The sequence below is a fragment of the Callorhinchus milii genome, unplaced genomic scaffold (genome assembly GCF_018977255.1).
Source record: "Callorhinchus milii isolate IMCB2004 unplaced genomic scaffold, IMCB_Cmil_1.0 Scaffold11, whole genome shotgun sequence".
Classification (NCBI taxonomy): Eukaryota; Metazoa; Chordata; class Chondrichthyes; order Chimaeriformes; family Callorhinchidae; genus Callorhinchus; species Callorhinchus milii.
The window spans coordinates 10667476-10685407 of NW_024704752.1; the positions used below are offsets into that span (position 1 = coordinate 10667476).

The window sequence follows — 17932 nt, forward strand, 5'->3', positions numbered from 1 at the left end:
CAACAGTTTGCACGCTCTGAAATCCCAAGAAAAGCAAGTTTTTGTCTAGAGCAAGGTAGAATCTCTAAGTAATTTTAGTGTTCACTAATGTGTAGAATAGCCACAATATGTCAATATTAAAATATGTAAAACCTATAGAAGTAATAATAATAATCCTTGTATTTGATATAGCGCTTTTCACATCAGGAAGACGTCCCAAAGCGCTTCACAGAACACACTGTGAAGTGAATTGTCTGTATATTTGTGGGCAAACGTGGCAGCCAATTGTGCACAGCAATGTCCCACAAACAGTCGTAGATTGAAAATGACCATTTTATTATTGTTTTTGGTTTTGGAGGGATTATTATTAGGAGTGTGGAGTAAGGAAACTTGCCCAAGGTTTCGCCCTCTGCCTGGAATTGAACTCAGGTCTCTCACTTGCAAAGCGAGTGCTCTAACCACTGAGCTACAGGACTCCACGTGATATCCAAAATGATATCCTCCTGTGTCAGCCAGTCAATGCTATGCTTGCCGAATTTATTTGTTTGAATTGAAGCCTGGCATCATTCTTTCCCATGAGAATAGAACCAACAATCAACCAAAAAAGGATAAAGGTAAGACAAGACTATGAATCTATGGGATGAAATACATGACGTGATGGAATAACTATCATTGGTAATGATTATCACATCATATATCCCTTATACATGGCATGAAATATGAATGCTAAGAGCATCCTTCCTTTACCTCTGCATGTGTTTTTATGTGAACTCTAAAAGACAACAGTAAACTAAAGAGAAACATTAAATATATAACAATAGATTTCTTTTGTGAAGTATTCATTAAAGAGAATGTCAAAATGCAACCCATTTTTTACAATTCACTCAATGTCAGCATCAGTTTTTTCTCCTGTCTAAAAAGATTTTGAGGTTAATGAGGTGGATGTTTTTGATCTGTTAAAGCTACTTCATTGGACTTTCAGGGCATTGGGCAACACTGAAGTAACCCCACTAGCTGTTGGATGGTGAAAGGTCAGCCAATGATGGTATTGATTTCTTTAATGAATGGAACATGTGCTTAGTGAAAGCAAAACAGTTCTGGAACTCTTCCTTGTTGCTTAATTCTTTATAATGTGCTTGAATGAATGACCTATTTCTATCTTCTGTAAGATCTTCCCCAGTTATTATCCAACCATGGAGGTCAGTGTCTTCTCTTCCCAGGAGCTCACTATCCTCCGCATAGTGCAAATTCCAGCCCAATGTACAGAGGCAGATAGTAAGTAAATTACTCTCATTCACTGCTCCACAGCAAATCGAGGAAAATAGACTATTGGGTGATTGGCCTCCCTGGAAACGGGAAATGATGAAAAGGAAGCTTGATTATGAAAAGTAAGTATAATCAAAACAGAAGCTACTCGAGGAACCATTCTGCTACAAGTAATGTCTCACTGTGAAGCGCAGAAACTGAAAGTAAACATCGACATGTTAACGGTTCTCCCAGAAGTTTTCCAACAATTTATTTCTGGAATTTCCATGTGTAGATGGGCTGCATGGAATTCTCAGTTTGGTTTGGATACTCTTAAGCAGGGTGATGGGTTTCCGTGTGTGTCAGACACCCGGCTGAACCCCTCCCCACCCAAAAAAAAACACCAAATGTATATTGTTCCACCCAGATATAGTCCGACTCTGATCTCTATTTATCTAAGGTTTAATTGTGAGAAATGGACCTGGGTATGAATGCATTGCTGTCCTCTCTCTTTCAAGCCATCATTCCTTGGCTACTCAGTCTTTTGAGTTGGCTGAACCTGGGACCTTGAAAGTATGCGTTACTCAGCTACTCACTGGATAAACGTTTTGCTCATTGAAGAATGTTCATGCAGTTATAAACAAATCATACAGATTGATTTACTGTTTCGGTGGCACTATTAGAAACTTAAAAATACTTCTCTTCTATCTGATCAAACATGTTAAATCTCTTCATATTAGTCTTATCTGCCCGCTGATGCATTTTAGGCTTATTTCTGTGTATTTTTAAATCTTTCTCTCTCATTTTGTGTTTTAACAGGAGGAAGCAAAGGTGAGTTGGAATCCCCATCCCACAATCAGGAATTGAAAGTGGGTTGAATTTGCTTGTTTTAGGTGCTGTGACAGGTATTGTCAGGTAACGTGCTGTGCTCCTAACCCTTAAACATTGAGGTTAAAAGGGAGATAGATTGTTCATCCATTGTTCATATTATACCCTAGTTAGAGATTGACAACTGGAGGTCTCCCACTTTTCAGAGCTGCTTGACTTCAGATCCACTGACTGAGTGTAATGCTTTTTGGTTAGGCTACAGTGTATCGCACTATGCAAACTACTGCAACTAAATCAGGTCTGTTCCTGATCAAGTGCTGAACTGTCCATTCCAATCGCTCAGTTTACATTGGAGAACACTGATGTGAAGCATCGAAACTCAGCACAAAACAATAAAAAATCTTGGGAACAATGATTGTGGCAACTCTCAAGTATTTGTTTTGTTAACATTCGGAGCAGTGTACTGATCTGCATGGATCAATAGCACACCAGAAGGTGCAGCATGCACTTACCTAATTTAACAAAGCCACAAATATTGTTTTCTAGATCAGAGGAGGAAAGAAAGAAGAAAGAGGAACAGAAGGAGATGAGGGAGCAGTCTAAAATGATCAAGCAACTTGGTTACGATGAAAGCCATTTAACTCCATCACAAGTCCAGGCCATCCTCGTGAGGTACAAATTCAGCAAAAGAGCCCCAGAGAGTGGAGTCATTGCCCAAGAGAAAATCAAGTTCACCTAAATCTAGGATAAATCATCAACATAAGGTTAAAATTCTATTGAAAATCCTTAATGTATTTACAGATTCTGGAAGAATATATACTTTGTTGCAATTGATTTGAAACACAATTAACACTTTCTAATGTAGACAGAACCTGATATCTGTGCCACATCTCTCCAATTTATTACATTTAATTGTAATGTCCAGGAGTCAATGCTGACCCTCACAGGATGATATTCCAGCATCAATGAGAGGTCAGGAATGTTTGAGGTGACATGAAATAAACTTTGACATAATTCTTTAAATTGTTGGGTTAGGTACTGTAGCAGCTTGACTCATCCTAGAGTTACAACCATCTTGCACTGTGTAGACTCCAGACTATGTATCAGTTGTTTATTCTTAATAAAGTCCAGGAGACATAATTACAATTGTATGGAAATAAATATTTTTTTGCCGAAAGCTGCTGTGTTTGCGAGGATTATTATTAGTATTAATATTTTGAATTGGATGATGCAAACCTACACTGATTGATTAACCTTCTGGTTGATCTTTCTGCACATTGATGGGACTGTCAGGCGTTTATATTCTAAACAAAGCGCCTTTCACTTTCATTCATTCAGTCAACCAAGACTTGAGCAAGGTTGAACACCCCTATACTCCGGCAGAAGGCAATACCATTTTCAGGCGACCTTTCTCTTTAGTCAGGATTGCAATGAGATCTCCTCAAGAGTGCTAAACATAGGCAGTCTGGTCTGTGATATTACTGCATAACAGGAACGGATGACCCTGGAATCAGCAGAAGACAGCGACATTGCAACCATGCCCCCGCTTTGTATCGCCTTGCTTATTACAGGCATCTGTTACAAAGGACCTTCAGCCTGAATTACTCTTTCCAATTATAGCACAAAGATAATCAGTCAAATTCTTCAGGGTACAATGCAAAGAGCGCAGCAGCAGATGAAAGCAAAAAAAAACAGATTCAATAACTGTTGGAGAGGGGCGGTCTTGCTGTTGACATTTTTTGAGGAGAATATCTTACCCAAATAGAACAACAACTTGCACTTCTATAACACCCTCCACTCAGGGTAGGGTCTAAGAATGCTTAACAGTGGTGGAGCCTGACTCTGAGCCGGGAGGGGTGGAGGAGGCGACCCCCGTAATCACGGTCAAAAAGGAAGGTTTTTAGGTGGGTTGTGAAAAAGGGGCGAGAGGGGTCAAGACGGAGGGATTGAGAGAGAGAGTGTTCCACAGTTTTGGAGTGTAGTGGCTGAAAGCGTGACTTCCAATGGTGGAGTGGAGGGAACAAGGGATAAGTTGGAGGTCGGTGCCTAGTCCTACTTTATAAGACTATTTTGAGAATAGAGAATTTAAAATTGTGCAGAAGGTTGATAAATTCTGAAATCCAAATTATATTTGGAAGCCAGGTTTCCAACATTTTTTATATATAAAAAAATCCTCGATTCAAATTGAGACCGAATGTAAGATGTTTCCCTAATTCAGCACGATTTTAGAACAAAATAGCCCTGCAGACTAATACTAAGTTTAAAATCCGGCCTCATGCGAGGAAGAGAGAAAATGGGAAGAACAAATATAAAATGAGTAAGGCTGGTGGGGGAGGTGGAGGGGGCCAGAAAACCTTTTACCAAGGTTAAAACATATTAGTTTCCTGTGCAGTGATTTCTTCCGGGAAGCTTTGCTTTAAGAACAGGTGCTGTGTAGGAAGGCAAAGAGCCACGTAATTACTGTGTCCCCAAGGAGAGTAAATATAGCTGCATATGGAGCTCACAGCGAGAGTATGCGAGTGTCTATGAAGACACAGGACAGTCCGTCACACTGACTGGGGCTGTACTCTTTTATATCTGTCCTCTATACTTTTTTAATTTATATTTCAATATTTATCTTACATTACAAATCCAGCCCAACTACCCTGTTGTGTTTTCTAAAATCCCTTGAGATAAATAACTCGAGAAAGAACAGTTTTGAAGAGCCTTTTAACCGGACGAAGAAGAAACGCAGCTTTCTGTGAGGGTACAATAAATAGACTTTCAGGAAACCGTCTTAAGCTGTAAGGTAAGCGAGGCATGCAGAAGCTGGGTATGATTTGTCGGGGAGGGGGCATCGAGAGAACCTTACTCTGGATTTAATTTTATCATGTTGTAGTGGGCTGTTGGAACAATTCAGAGTGCTGACAACTCAGTATATTTCCCATCCCCCCTCTTCTTAAAGGAAGCTTCTTTCTAACTGTCTGCATATCATGTAACCATAGTGCAGCAACTTAAGTTCAAGTAAACAAAGAACCTGGTGGAATTGAGTTTGATTATGAGTGGATTTATAATCTGGGGAGATTTGTCTTGTGGTGTGACAGCATCTTCCCTAGATATACCAAGAATATGCCATGACTAAAGTGGTGAGACTAAGCTATCTGGGTGTTTTATAGGGGTAACATTACTGTGTTGAATGCAAACTGCTTCTCTTCCTGTGAAGCACCCACCAGTGAACCTGACCAGGGTGTCTAGTTCTTGTGGGGAGACAGAGTTGAGGTCACTGAATACAATGTAAGTTACATGAATAAAGTTCTGGGGTCAGCAAAGTAAAATCACTCCTAGTTTCGGGGATTTCTTGCGGTGGGGGCAGAACTGAGAGCGTTTTACTGTGTATTTACTCAATCCACAACTGTTTGTGGGACACTGGTGTGTGCTTTATGATGTAATAAGGCGCTATATTAAATGCAAGGATTAGTATTTTTATTACTTAATTGCATAATATTTGGCCTGGAAATCCTGGATGCTGACTCTGGCTACCTAGCTGGCAACAGGAATAAGTTCCCGTTATCAGCAGCTGGCGTCAGATTTCTAATGAATCTTACCTCCTCGGTCCTCCTGAGGAAAATAAGATTTATGAGGAAAACAGGAAAAGCTTTCCAGCTTCCTGCTGCGAATGACCCAGGTCACCCCTTCCAAATAACTTTCCCTTATTTATTTTCCATTCTCCAAGGTCACCATCTCATAATGGTTAATCCAATAACATGCTTCTAACCACGCTGGACTTCTCCAAGATCCAGTCCTCAAACAACCAGTCGCAATGGTTCGCAATGTGGACGACCTTGATTTCTGCCTTCCCACCCACTCGCAGAGTATTCTCGACGGACTAAAATCCTTGAGGTTGAACCCCAAGCTATCCGATGTTATTCTCCTGGTTGGCGGCCGTGAGATTCCCTGCCATCGGAGCGTCCTGGCGCTCTGTAGCCTCTACTTCAATGCCATGTTCACTGGGGACTTTGTGGAGAGTATTTCTGCCCGGGTGGAGATCAAGGAGGTAGAGCCTGTGATAATGGAAACACTGATTGACTTCGCCTACACTGGAAAACTTACTATAAACCAAAAGAATGTGGAGGCTCTCATACAGTCATCCAAACTGCTGCAGTTCACTACAGTTCAAAAGGTGTGCACCCGCTACCTTCAGCAACAGATTGACCACACAAACTGCTTGGGCATTTATGAGTTTGGAGAGGTTTACGGCTGCCCAGAGGTCAAAGTTAAAGCTCGCTCGTTCCTCCTTGAGAATTTTGAGGCTGTGTCCCAGAGCGAGGAGTTCCTACAGCTGGAGAGTGACAGGCTACTCGGGTGCCTTGGCTCAGAGCTGCTACAGGTACAAGAGGAGCAAAGCCTGGTCGAGGCCATTCTGCGATGGGTGAAATACAATGAAGCAGAGAGGAGTCGCTTCCTGCCAGAGCTCTTTCAGCTGGTTCATCTCCCCCTGTTAACTGTGGAGTATATGAGAGATCATCTATTACATGAGAAGGTGATCCAAGAATGTGAACTCTGCAGATCAACAATCGAGAATTATCAGGAAAAGGTACATCTTACAACATAGCATCTAAGCACGGTGATGGGTTTCCGTATGTGTCAGACACTCGGCTGACCAAAAAAAATTAGCACTCTGCTAATAAATCAATTAGTAGTTTATAAGTTACATTCAGATGTTATCAGTAGAGCCAGAATATAAATCGTGCACAATCTATGTACAGGTCTGCAATACCTTGGAGTGAGTTATAAGTTGGAACTTAATTGAGGGGTTCAGTTCTATCTACAGTAACAGACACCTGGAAGGGAGTTTACAAGTTGGAATCTAATCAAGATTTCAGTTTGTGGATGTCAATTCTAAATGAGTTAAGTTTCGATCCCAAAGTGTACGCCACTGGATCCCTTAGTTTAAGTTTTGCCTTCTGATGCATTGTGTTGTTTAACATGGTGTTACGTTTCAGTCAATTTTACAGTCAATTTTCTTTACAGTATATTCTGTGAAGCGCTTTGAGACGTCTCAATGACATGATAAGGCGCTATATCAAATGAATAGACAAAATAGCCCTTGCTGTGCCGGGGTATTAAATAGTGGGTCAAGAGCTTGTAAATTTGCTGTCGTCATATTCATGTGCAAAACAACATATGATCTAGTGTGGAGAATAACCAGCTTGGATGACAGAGCAGAACTAAATCCCCTATACACAGCAGCCAGAGAAAACCTATGCAGACATGGATTGCAGACAGAAATGCCTCTATAGTACTGTATTTTTGCCATTTAAAGGCCAAATGATTATTTTTACTTCTATTTTTGTTCAAGAAAGAAGACTTTCAATGAAGTAAGATTGGATCCCAATATGTGGCAGGGCTTGGATGATATTTTTCTGGCAGTCGCTTTCAATATACATGGATTTGGCAGCACATTCTGTGCTGTTGATGCCTGACACACTCCAGTATTTAAAATATTCAACCCACTGACAGAGTCTGCCATTAAATATATCACTGAATCCCATTCCCCCACACACACCCTCCCCCATTGAAACTCCCCCAATTTACTAGCTCCCAGATGCCCAGCTCCCAATAAAACCCAATTCAATGCCTCCAGGATACATTATAATAATATCACTGAACCCCCTACTGAGAAACATCATTCATTATGGCTAAGGTGCAAGAGGATAGCTGAGTCTAAAAATATTGTGGATTTGCTGTGATTGAACCAGGAAAAAAATCTTCCATGTCCTATATTCATGACCAACTACTAACTCCTAATGACCAGACTTCATACAACTTTCCCTATATATTAACAAACATTAAACTCAATATCCAACCCAACTGAAAGCAAGGACTTAGTACGTAGCCCTAATTAACTCTCATAGCAATACTTTTCTAACCACATCCTAGTAAACAGACGGAACACCAATACAAGCTGCTGTGGATAGCCTATAGGCCACTGAACATTTTGTTTTCTTGTCCGCCTCTTTTTATACACATAATGCAAACACAGAAAGTGATCCAATAAGTATAAATTCTACCAATGCATTGTGGACAAGAAATTCCTTCTAAGTGTAGTGGCTTTGACCATGAACGCTTATGAAGGAAGTTTCTCACACAGTTTTAAAACAATAAAATAGTTTAAGTTTATTACGGTAGGTTTATTTAACACCAATGATCAATTGACTACAAAACCAATGTATAAAACAATATCACCAAAATTGCTTGTCTTTCTCCTTTCTCGGTTGCATTGTATTTATAGACAAAAGCAGGAACTGCTGTACAAAGGCATCTCCCCTGCCTCAAGAAGCTTCAGGAGGTCCTGGTGGTAATTGGAGGACGAGCGATGGAGGAGTCAGATGATGAAGAAGATGAGGAGACTCCGATGTTGTCGAGAAATGCAGGGTTTTATAATAACATGATCAGTGAGTTAACATTGCACAGGGCTCTGGGTTATCAAGTGATATTTGCTGCAATTTTTAATCTTTGAATACATATGGCCAGCCTTATCAACATGGCCTCAGGGATTGTATCTGATGTATGTTACTGCATGTACAATCACCAAGGCCATGTTGATAAGGCATTGTGATTCACTGGCTGAAGTCCCCAAAAAGGTTCGAAGAGTGATGACTGAATTTCACATTACTGCACCTGAGTTAGCAGAAAAACATAGAGCGCTACCAGGTCAATCTACCCGAATCCATGTGGAATACATGAAAGATTATCTGGTGAACTAAAAGACTAAAGGGGAAGAAACGTATAGAAGGAATACGTTCTTTTGAAAATATTTTTCGAGATATTTTGGAAAATAGCATTTGTATCAAAATATATCTTATATCTAGCAAGTAATTCCTTCCTTTTTCTTGGCACTGGACCCTCTTTCTCCTGTCTAACCCTTTCTGATGGTGTTTCTCATTGTTGTTGAGCCACATTGGGGTGTTTTTATTGAGTTTATGAGGAATGGGAGGAAAGCTTTATACTGGCTTGAAGACCATTTATTCCCCAGAGAAGCACTACTATTACTGCATTGTTTGGTGTCTGGATGTTTCACAACTTCTTATCTCTAGCTGATGATGTTACAGTTAATTTTATTCCCTTTTACCTCCAGGACGCTGGTTACTGCTCCCAGATTTTCCTGATTACAACAAATGGGGATTTTCCGTTGTAGCCTTAAACAATGATGTCTACGTAACTGGTAAGATTTCCATCTGCAAAGCTTTGGTCAGAAGCTCTGGAAAATGACCTAGAGTTGCAGTTGCTGAATTGCTGGGAATCTTTAAACAGACTATGAGAAAGTGCTAACTATTTTTATTGAGATCCATTACAGTAGGGCAATTTCTACTTCTCAAACTTGTTAAGGATTTACTGTAAAGTGTAGGGCTGTGTCTTCTGTAGCAAAGGTGGGAGTCAATTTTCGCACAGCAATATTCCATTTGGATGGGCAAAGTGGAATGGAGTCCTTAATTTATCGTTAAATAAAGAAACAAATGATAATATTTATTCTTCAAAATGTTTTCAATCAAACATCAGCATTCCTGACGTTTTCCTTTATTGTCTTTTCAGGGGGTTCCAGAGGAAGTACTCATGACACCTGGTCCACAACACAAGTGTGGAAATTTGATTCCAAAGAAGGGGTGTGGGTTCCGATTGCACCTATGTTAAAACCCAGGACCAACCACGCTACAGCAGTGTTGAATGGAGAAATCTATGCTGTTGGAGGTATCAGAGCAGGGATTACAGAATTAATTAAATGTAATATTGGAGAGGATGTAACTGAGAATTAATTGAAACATAGTAGTTAGAATGTTTGCTTCACATTGCTGTGGAAGTAAAATTGTTCGAAATTGCCTGGACTCAATTTAGTTTCCAAAATGAGGAGTTCTGTTAATTCTAATATTAATTTTGTGCATCAATTCAGAAGAACTCATAGCTGTATCAGTCGTGTTTTTGGCTACATTATCCTAATAGTAAGGTATAGATCAACGTGGCTTGTACTGTGATAAACTTCGATTTCTGTCTGAATTGTAGGGACGCCATTGGATGTTGTGGAAGTGGAACATTACGATCCATACAATAACAACTGGTCTCTGATCAGTCCGACCCTGAAGTATGTCAGTAACTTTACTGTCACTGGGTGCACAGGAAAGCTCTATGTGATTGGCTCTTGTGCAGCAAAATACAACGCTCTCACTCTGCAATGCTACAATCCCGTTATAGGTGAGTCTTTTACACAAACAAAGAGAAACTCACCAGTCCGTGGAATTTGATGCTCTCCATTTAAGTGTAAAAAACAATAGCTCGGGGAAATTCAGATACATCCAACTAGTTTTTTTTTATGTTTTCAATTGCTACATTCAAATAAATACTACTAATATAGTCCTTGTACTTGGTATAGTACCTGATCATGTCATCGAGAAGTCTCAAAGCACTTCACAGGATACACTGTGCCTGTGTGTATTTTGTGGGCTAATTTGCGTACAGGAATGGCCCTCAAATAAACATGGAGTAAATGACCAATAGAAACTAATATTACAACAATGAAGCTGCTCAGACAACAGCAGGGAATGTAATAATAGTAAACCTATACAACATAAAAATAAATGGTGAACAAAATAAAAAGGAATAACAAATTTTACAATGGCTGCTGTTGATTCTCAGCATCTCATGTAGTCCTCAAAAAAGTGACATTTCTTACAAGAATGCATTATTAATTCATAATTTGCTCAGATCTGTTTATTTCACCATGTTAAGTACTGAATAATTATCTGAATTTATTAGTGGCTTGAAAACTTTATTGGAGCACATTGTAAACTCAACCACTCATTACTATTGGTGCTTGGCCTCTTTGAAGCTGTTGCCATTTTATCTGTTTTTCACCATGACGTGTCCCTTTCAAAGTCACATTCCAAACCTTTTGAACCAGAAGGTCGAAGTAACTCGTAGAAACAGTTTGTACCATCTCATGACTTAAACATTTTATTTTCCCATCCAGATAGCTGGAGTGTTATTGCGTCGCCCTTCATTCCGAAGTACTTATCAGCACCTCGGTGTGTCTCTGTGGATGGAGTCATTTATTTGATTGGAGACAACACAAAGAAGGTGTACGTGTATAACCCAGAAGCTAACATGTGGCAGAAGGTGAGTCTAAAGAGCATGACTCAGAAATGATTTCATTTTATTTGTTCTGACTGAATGAATCTTGTCCCTTTTCTTGTTAATGACGATTGCCCTACATGACTAGTGAGTTGAAGGGCTCAATGGCATTCGGTATAAACTGTCGAGTGTCATACTTAGGTGTGCAAAAGAGGTCTCATTTTTGGGAAGTTTCTTCTTTCCTCTCCTGCCCTGACTATGACTGAGAGGGTTCAGCAATTCATGAAGCATTCCATCAGGTAATGACTCAATTAAGAACTGCTCAAACTCATTCACAGAGACAAGTTGTATCTGAACGTGGATTTGAACATGGAGCCATTCAATGGGAGTCAGTGACTTTTTCATTGGAGGTTTTTTTTAGTGTTTGGAATTTTTTGGATTTCGCTCTCTGAATGACTCAGCATGTTTATATTGTGAACAGCTAAGCCGTACAGATCAGATTTCTTTTTATAGAGGGGTTTATTTGGACTTATGGACATTTAAGGGTTAAGATTATATTTAGTTTATAATGTTTTATGTTTGTATTTAGTTTATAATGTATAGTTTATAATGTTTTATTTGTAGTGACTGGTAGAAGAGGTATGTGAAAGTATGTCACATGGGGAATCCTGATCTCTGATTCAATCCATGTTGTGTCTGCACCTGTTTAAACAGCAGATCAGATAACTCAGACTGAACCGAATCACATTGACACAGCTCCATCTATATCTTGACAACAAAACTGTAAAAATTACAAAAACGTGCTAGTATTGAATTTAAAAAAATTGATGATTCAATCCACGACTGTTGGTGGAACACTGCTGTGTGCAATTGGTTGCTGTATTTCGCCCACAAAATCTAGTAAATGCACTTTATAATATATCCTGTGAAACGCTTTGAGACATCTCAACGACATGATAAGGCCCAAATGCAAGGATTATTATTATTATAAATCCAGCCCCCTGTGGCATCTTGCTCAAATGACAGTTCTCTATTTATGAGCCTGTCTATTCCAGTCTGTTTTTTGATAATGGGGCTAAATAATAATAATACTTTCATTTGATATAGTGTCTTATCATCAATGTACACATAACAAGTCAGAACAATTGCTTCTCGCTGGTCTATGTCACAAATCTATTTCTACATGCAGCTAGTCTGATGAATTTTATAACACTGATGAAATTATCCAGCAATTCAAAAAAAATGTAATATATCAAATAGAATAATTTAGAATCCTGCTTGGTTGTACTGCATTGACGAGATAACCCATTATCTATTGTGTATATATTTTATGATCTGTTGTACACATATCTCATTGTCTTTGGTATGTCATATTGATATCCAATAATCCTGTTGACCTATTCTTCTACCAATTCATTAATTTACTGAACTTGTGTTTATCTCACAATCCATAGTTTTCTTCTCCTGTTGCAGGTTCAGATGCTGCACAAGCTACATGAGAATGGAGGTATGGTGGTGATTGCCAGGAAGATTTATGTTACTGGTGGCCACTGGAAAGGAATGGAAGGGGACTACAGTGTAGAGATGGAGATGTATGATTGCACTAAGGATGTGTGGTGCATTGAAGGCTTCTTGCCTTGCCTTTGGTTCTATCATGACTCCTGTTCCATTTTCATCGATCCATCCAGATGGACTGAACCATTTCCTCAGAGCAACGCCTAAAACAATCACAAACTCTTTTGTGGTCATCTGCGCTGGATCGAGGGCTGTCATCTCCCCCAAACCAACATTATTACCAAAATATTACAACAGTTTGCGGAAGACATTGCAGTAAATTGTACGCTTTCAGAGGTGACAAAACTGCAGGTGTGAATGCTTTCCATGTAAAGCTTCCTCTTTATGTGCTGTGTGGTTATTTTAACAAGAACTGCAATACCCTTATTCTAAATGGAAACCATCTCTGGAAATCCCTGAGGATAAGATTCATTTTAATGAAGAGAATGCACTTCACTGGCGTCAGCCATGGGATTGGCCTCGAGTCAGTACCCTAGCATTAATGAGGACAAAGTGAAGCTGAACGCCATATTTATTTTAAACTTAGTAGCAAAAGTGAAAGACTGAGTTATCGATTTAACTAATGAAACTCCCGGAGATAGGCCAATGCTGGAAAGTAAGACTAATTCTAATTGTGTGAGGTTCACTCCAGCAAACTTCAGGCTCATCAGCCTCTAGTGGAATCCTGCAACAGTACCATCCTTACCATTACAGTAATAACAAAGTGCTTCAAACAATAACAACTCAGACCACATAAATAATAAAGCACTTAACAACAAAAGCAATTACCCACATCTTTCTGCAGCTTTGAGAGCAGAAATAAGCAGAGAATGCTAAGCCACAAGTCGTGTTTCTCATGTTTGTAAAATATTTCCTCTCCAGCGCCATGGCAGGTTCCTACCTGAAGGCTTGTGCTTCTGTGACTGGTTAGCAAGAATTGTAGGAGGTAGATGGTTTGAGCCACTCTTTCCTTTCCTCTCTCAGCTCCTTGCCGAATTCACCCAAGGGAGAATCTTTCTTGTGTCCTGTCAATCCATTGGCACCTTGAGCCATGCATCAAATATGCTGTGCCACAGAGCTGATGTTCCCCATGTCTCTGGTCTGTGAGAGTTCCTGATTAAAGACCAACAAAAACTTGCATTTATATAGCGCCCTTCACGTAGGATAGAGTCCCGGAGTGCTTGACAGTGGCAATGACTGACACCGAGCCAGTGAGAGAGGGAACCAGTGGAGGTGACGATAAGCATAATCAAAAAGTAAGGTTTTTAGGTGGGATTTGAAAGTGGGGAGGGAGGGGGCAAGGCAGAGGGATTGAAGTAGAGAGTTCCAGAGTTTATGTCATCCCAAACATTGCAGGATGCAATACATGTACGTTATTTCCTATGTCCCAGGATAGTTAAAGATAATTAGGTCCGGTGTTGAGAAATTTCAAATAAAGCACCAATATTCAGCTCCTGTGTGTGGTTTGACAATATTTTATTATACATTGCTGATGATGAGATCACTCCTGCAGAAAAACAAATGAGTTTGAAGGATAATGAATCAGGAAGAGCAATAAAGTTGTCAATCAATCTGAACGACAACACAGTTACCTGCAATTACCTGTACAGCTGGATAGATTTTGAGCATGAGCCAGTGTGGTGTTAAAGAGCAGAGTGTAAGTGGTGCAGGGGTTGTAAATAAAGTATTCTTTAAAATCCAGCCGAAGACGTTTCCAAAGTCATTGCATGAATCAGAGAAGTAACACATGGTGCCAGAAGAGGTGGAGAATCTGCATAAGAAAAAAAAGCTGAGTGAAGCAAGATCTTGGTTCACAGGTGAGGCTTGGTACCGCATGCAATGCAGCAAGTTACTTTGAATCACTCAAAAGGTAGCTGCTGTCGAGTAAAGAGACTGCGTATTTAGTGACAGATAAGGCAGACAATATGCTCACAGCATGATCCCACAAACAGCCTCGAGGTGAATGACCAATTTTCTTTAATGAGAAGGCAGCACGAGTAGAGAATACTCACACTTACTGGCGCTATTGAAGTCTGCGTCCACCAGATGGAGCTGGAATCTAAAATGTGTGAGAGTTTGGCTCAGTTTGTAGCACTTACATGCTGGTGAGAGGGTTGTGGTTTAAGTCACACAGGCAGGCATTGAGCTCACAATCTAGGTTTTAGCGGTTAATGCAATTTTGAGGTCTCGCTGAAATGTTGGAGATTTGGATGAGGTGTTAAACTGAAATCCTGTCTGTGGGTTCAGGCGGATGTTCAAGATTCCACAACACTCTTTGGGAGAAGAGCGAGTAGTTTTTACTGTGTTCCTGCCAATAATACTCCCTTATTCAAACACACCCAAAAACAGATTATTTGGCCATTAATGTTGTTGTTGCTTAAGACACTTTGCTAGTGCAGATCAGCTATTCGCCGCAGTACTACACTTCAAAGTAACTCATCTTTTGACATTGATAAGATGTATCAAAGAAGGTATTATTTATCTCTGTGTCCACAGGATGGTGCTGTGATCTGAATTCTCTTTTTATCCACTAGACAGCAGCATCTCAAAGTTACTTTAGATGGAAGCACCGTCAGTTTACAGAGTGATCTGGTCAGCTCAAAGATGGGAGAAAAATAGTGCTTGGAAAATTTTGGAAATATATATTTCATGAGCTTGTAAAATGATATGAACTTGAGACTGTTAAGCTGTTGCTTGCAGTCCTAGTGAGGTCGTGAGATGAGATAGCAGACATGATACAGTAGGATGCTACAACCTACTGCACTTTCAGATCTATACTGGTATCAAGTACATAAACAGAACACAGAGCATAAAACAGCAAAACACAACAAATTGCAATGATGCAGAGCCTTTCACATTGGGAGGACATCCCAAGGGGAAAAAATAGCTCTGACTGGCATTGTAAAGTCTGCTTGGCTACAGCAGCTCTTGCAATAGATAGACCACACATCAGGTAAACGGAATGGTACACTGGCATCTGTACTGTTAATGTGTGCTGGATGAAGAATACAAAAATTGTCTCAAAAATTTCATGAAAAGATTGCCCATTTTAAGCTAAAAATATTATCCAAACGAGTAATTATTACAACATTATTTTGTATATGTGAGTGCACATTGCTGTGTGTACATGATTGTGTTTCTGTATGTGTTTCCATGCACGTATTCAAACTTGCAGAGTAAAATGACCCTGCATATTCTCGTTGACCAATATTGTACCCTTACTCTAGACATGAGGTTCTGTATCCACCACTTTGTGACATAGTATCTTTGTAATAGTGATTTAGTTTGAATCAAAACATCAACAACTTGCATTTACATAACTGCCTTCACAAAGGATAACTGCTCGGAGCACTGTAAAACTGCTGCATTTTTAGGAGTAAATGCACTGAATAATTCAATGACATTGCAGTCTCAAATATGCACTTGAATGAGATTATGGGTAAATAATAACTAAATGAACTATGAAAGAGGTTGGAGAAAGCACTTTATGTGGGTTACCAGAAAATGTTCATAACGCAGTACTAAAATTGAGTAGTCAATAAAAAGGGATAATTAAAAAGCTTCTGAAATTAATTGGAAATCAGCATAAAGCTTCTATGAAGTCTAATAATGGCCAAATGGAGATGTGAAGAATACGTTAAGTAGAAATCGGGGTAGATTTCCTTTCAAAAGGAGTAGATTTACCAATAGTGGTTTCAATGTACTGATTGAAGTTGTTCTGGAATGGCAAGAAAGGCTTTTTGGCATCAGCAATATGTCATCAGTGTTTCACGCTAGACAGAGTGCCTGGCAGGAGGTAGCAGATCATGTAAACACTGAGGAGGTCACCAGACAAACCTGGACTGAGGTCTGGAACAAACTATGACTTGAAATCTCTGCCAAGGTTAGTATCAACATTTGTGAGTGCCAAGGGACCAAGTTTATATAAATGATGCAATGCAAACGCTGCTTTATGTGATGCATTAAGATGAAACATTAGTCAAGATTAACATGTAACAAATATTGTGTGTAATCGAATACTTTAGCACAATTTATTTTGACATAAATATATCCAGTGCACATGAAGCAATGTAACTTAGCAGTTATCTGATTCTAAATCTGTCTCATTCCCAAATTGATAAACAGAATAATTATTAAACACCCAAAGTCACAGAAAAGGTTTGGATGTAGAAGGCCCTTTAGCCCAGTTGATCTCATAATAATAATCCTTGCATTTGATATAGCGTCTTATCACGTCATTGAGACATCTCAAAGTACTTCACAGAATATACTGTAAAGTGAAATGACTGTATATTTTGTGAGCAAAATGCGACAGCCAACTGCATACAAAAGGCCTTACAGGATCAATGTGTTTTTTAAATGAGTCCCGTGTCTTGGCCTCAATCCCCTATTAGCTAACCTCTGCTCAATGATATGCTTCTTGGTGTCTACTAAAGGTGCCTCTCATGTCCTGACTGCTGTCTCAGTGTATCTGAAAATGTTCTACGTTTATCTTTTCTATCCTACAAAATACCTCTATCCCTTTGGAAATATTTCTTCTTGAGACTGAAAAGTCACAACTTATCTCATCATTCATTATAACTAATTTCTTTAAAATTAGCATCAGCCTTGATGTTCTCCTCTAAACTGCCTCGGAAGACAACCCGATTATATCACAACAATTAGAGCTGTTGTACAAGCTGATGAGAGCACTGAGCAACTTTAGGATGACTTTCTGATTTACTTGAATGTGACTGATTTGATAATGTGACCTGTATTTGGGTCTCAATCTCTTTGTGACGTTAGAAGCACCATTGGGTACACTGGCGGCTCTTCTGTGTCTGCAGACACAGTTCACTCGACCAATTAGTGGCCACAGTTCTTTGTAATTTTGAATCAATTGGTAGGATCTTCACCAAGTTCTGGAGCTAAATTTGGGAACATTGAGGTCAAAGTCATTGTTGAGGTAACAGACATGTTCAAAATTTGTGGACTGGATTACCATCTCTATGTAAGATTTGAAAATCAAGTTGATGATGGGTTAAACATAATTATATGATTAATAACCAATGTAAAGGATTACAGTAATCATTTCATTAGTTGTGTTGAATAAGAGCGCTGCTGATGATAAAACAGCCAGTCAAGCTTGTCAGTAAGACTTGGAGAGACAGACTTTGAGCAGCGATTCTTTCTACTCGGGTCTTGTAACCCCACAATTAAAGCCCCAATGGTTAGGGTTGTCCTA

General features: G+C 39.5%; 1 protein-coding gene across 2 annotated transcripts; it reads left to right on the top strand.

Moving 5' to 3' along the window:
- The first annotated feature begins 4397 nt into the window (after positions 1–4397).
- klhl30 (kelch-like family member 30) lies at positions 4398–13054 on the top strand. 2 transcript variants are annotated; one of them, XM_007906833.2, is made up of 8 exons: positions 4398–4840; positions 5765–6625; positions 8324–8486; positions 9170–9256; positions 9625–9780; positions 10090–10278; positions 11054–11199; positions 12628–13054. In XM_007906833.2, the coding sequence occupies exons 2-8, from the start codon at positions 5852–5854 to the stop codon at positions 12874–12876; spliced, it is 1764 nt and encodes a 587-aa protein (XP_007905024.1). In that variant the 5' UTR covers positions 4398–4840; positions 5765–5851; the 3' UTR covers positions 12877–13054. The 2 variants fall into 2 exon arrangements, with proteins under 2 accessions (XP_007905024.1, XP_007905085.1); XM_007906894.2 differs by lacking the exon at positions 4398–4840 and adding an exon at positions 5078–5325.
- The last annotated feature ends 4878 nt before the right edge of the window (positions 13055–17932 follow it).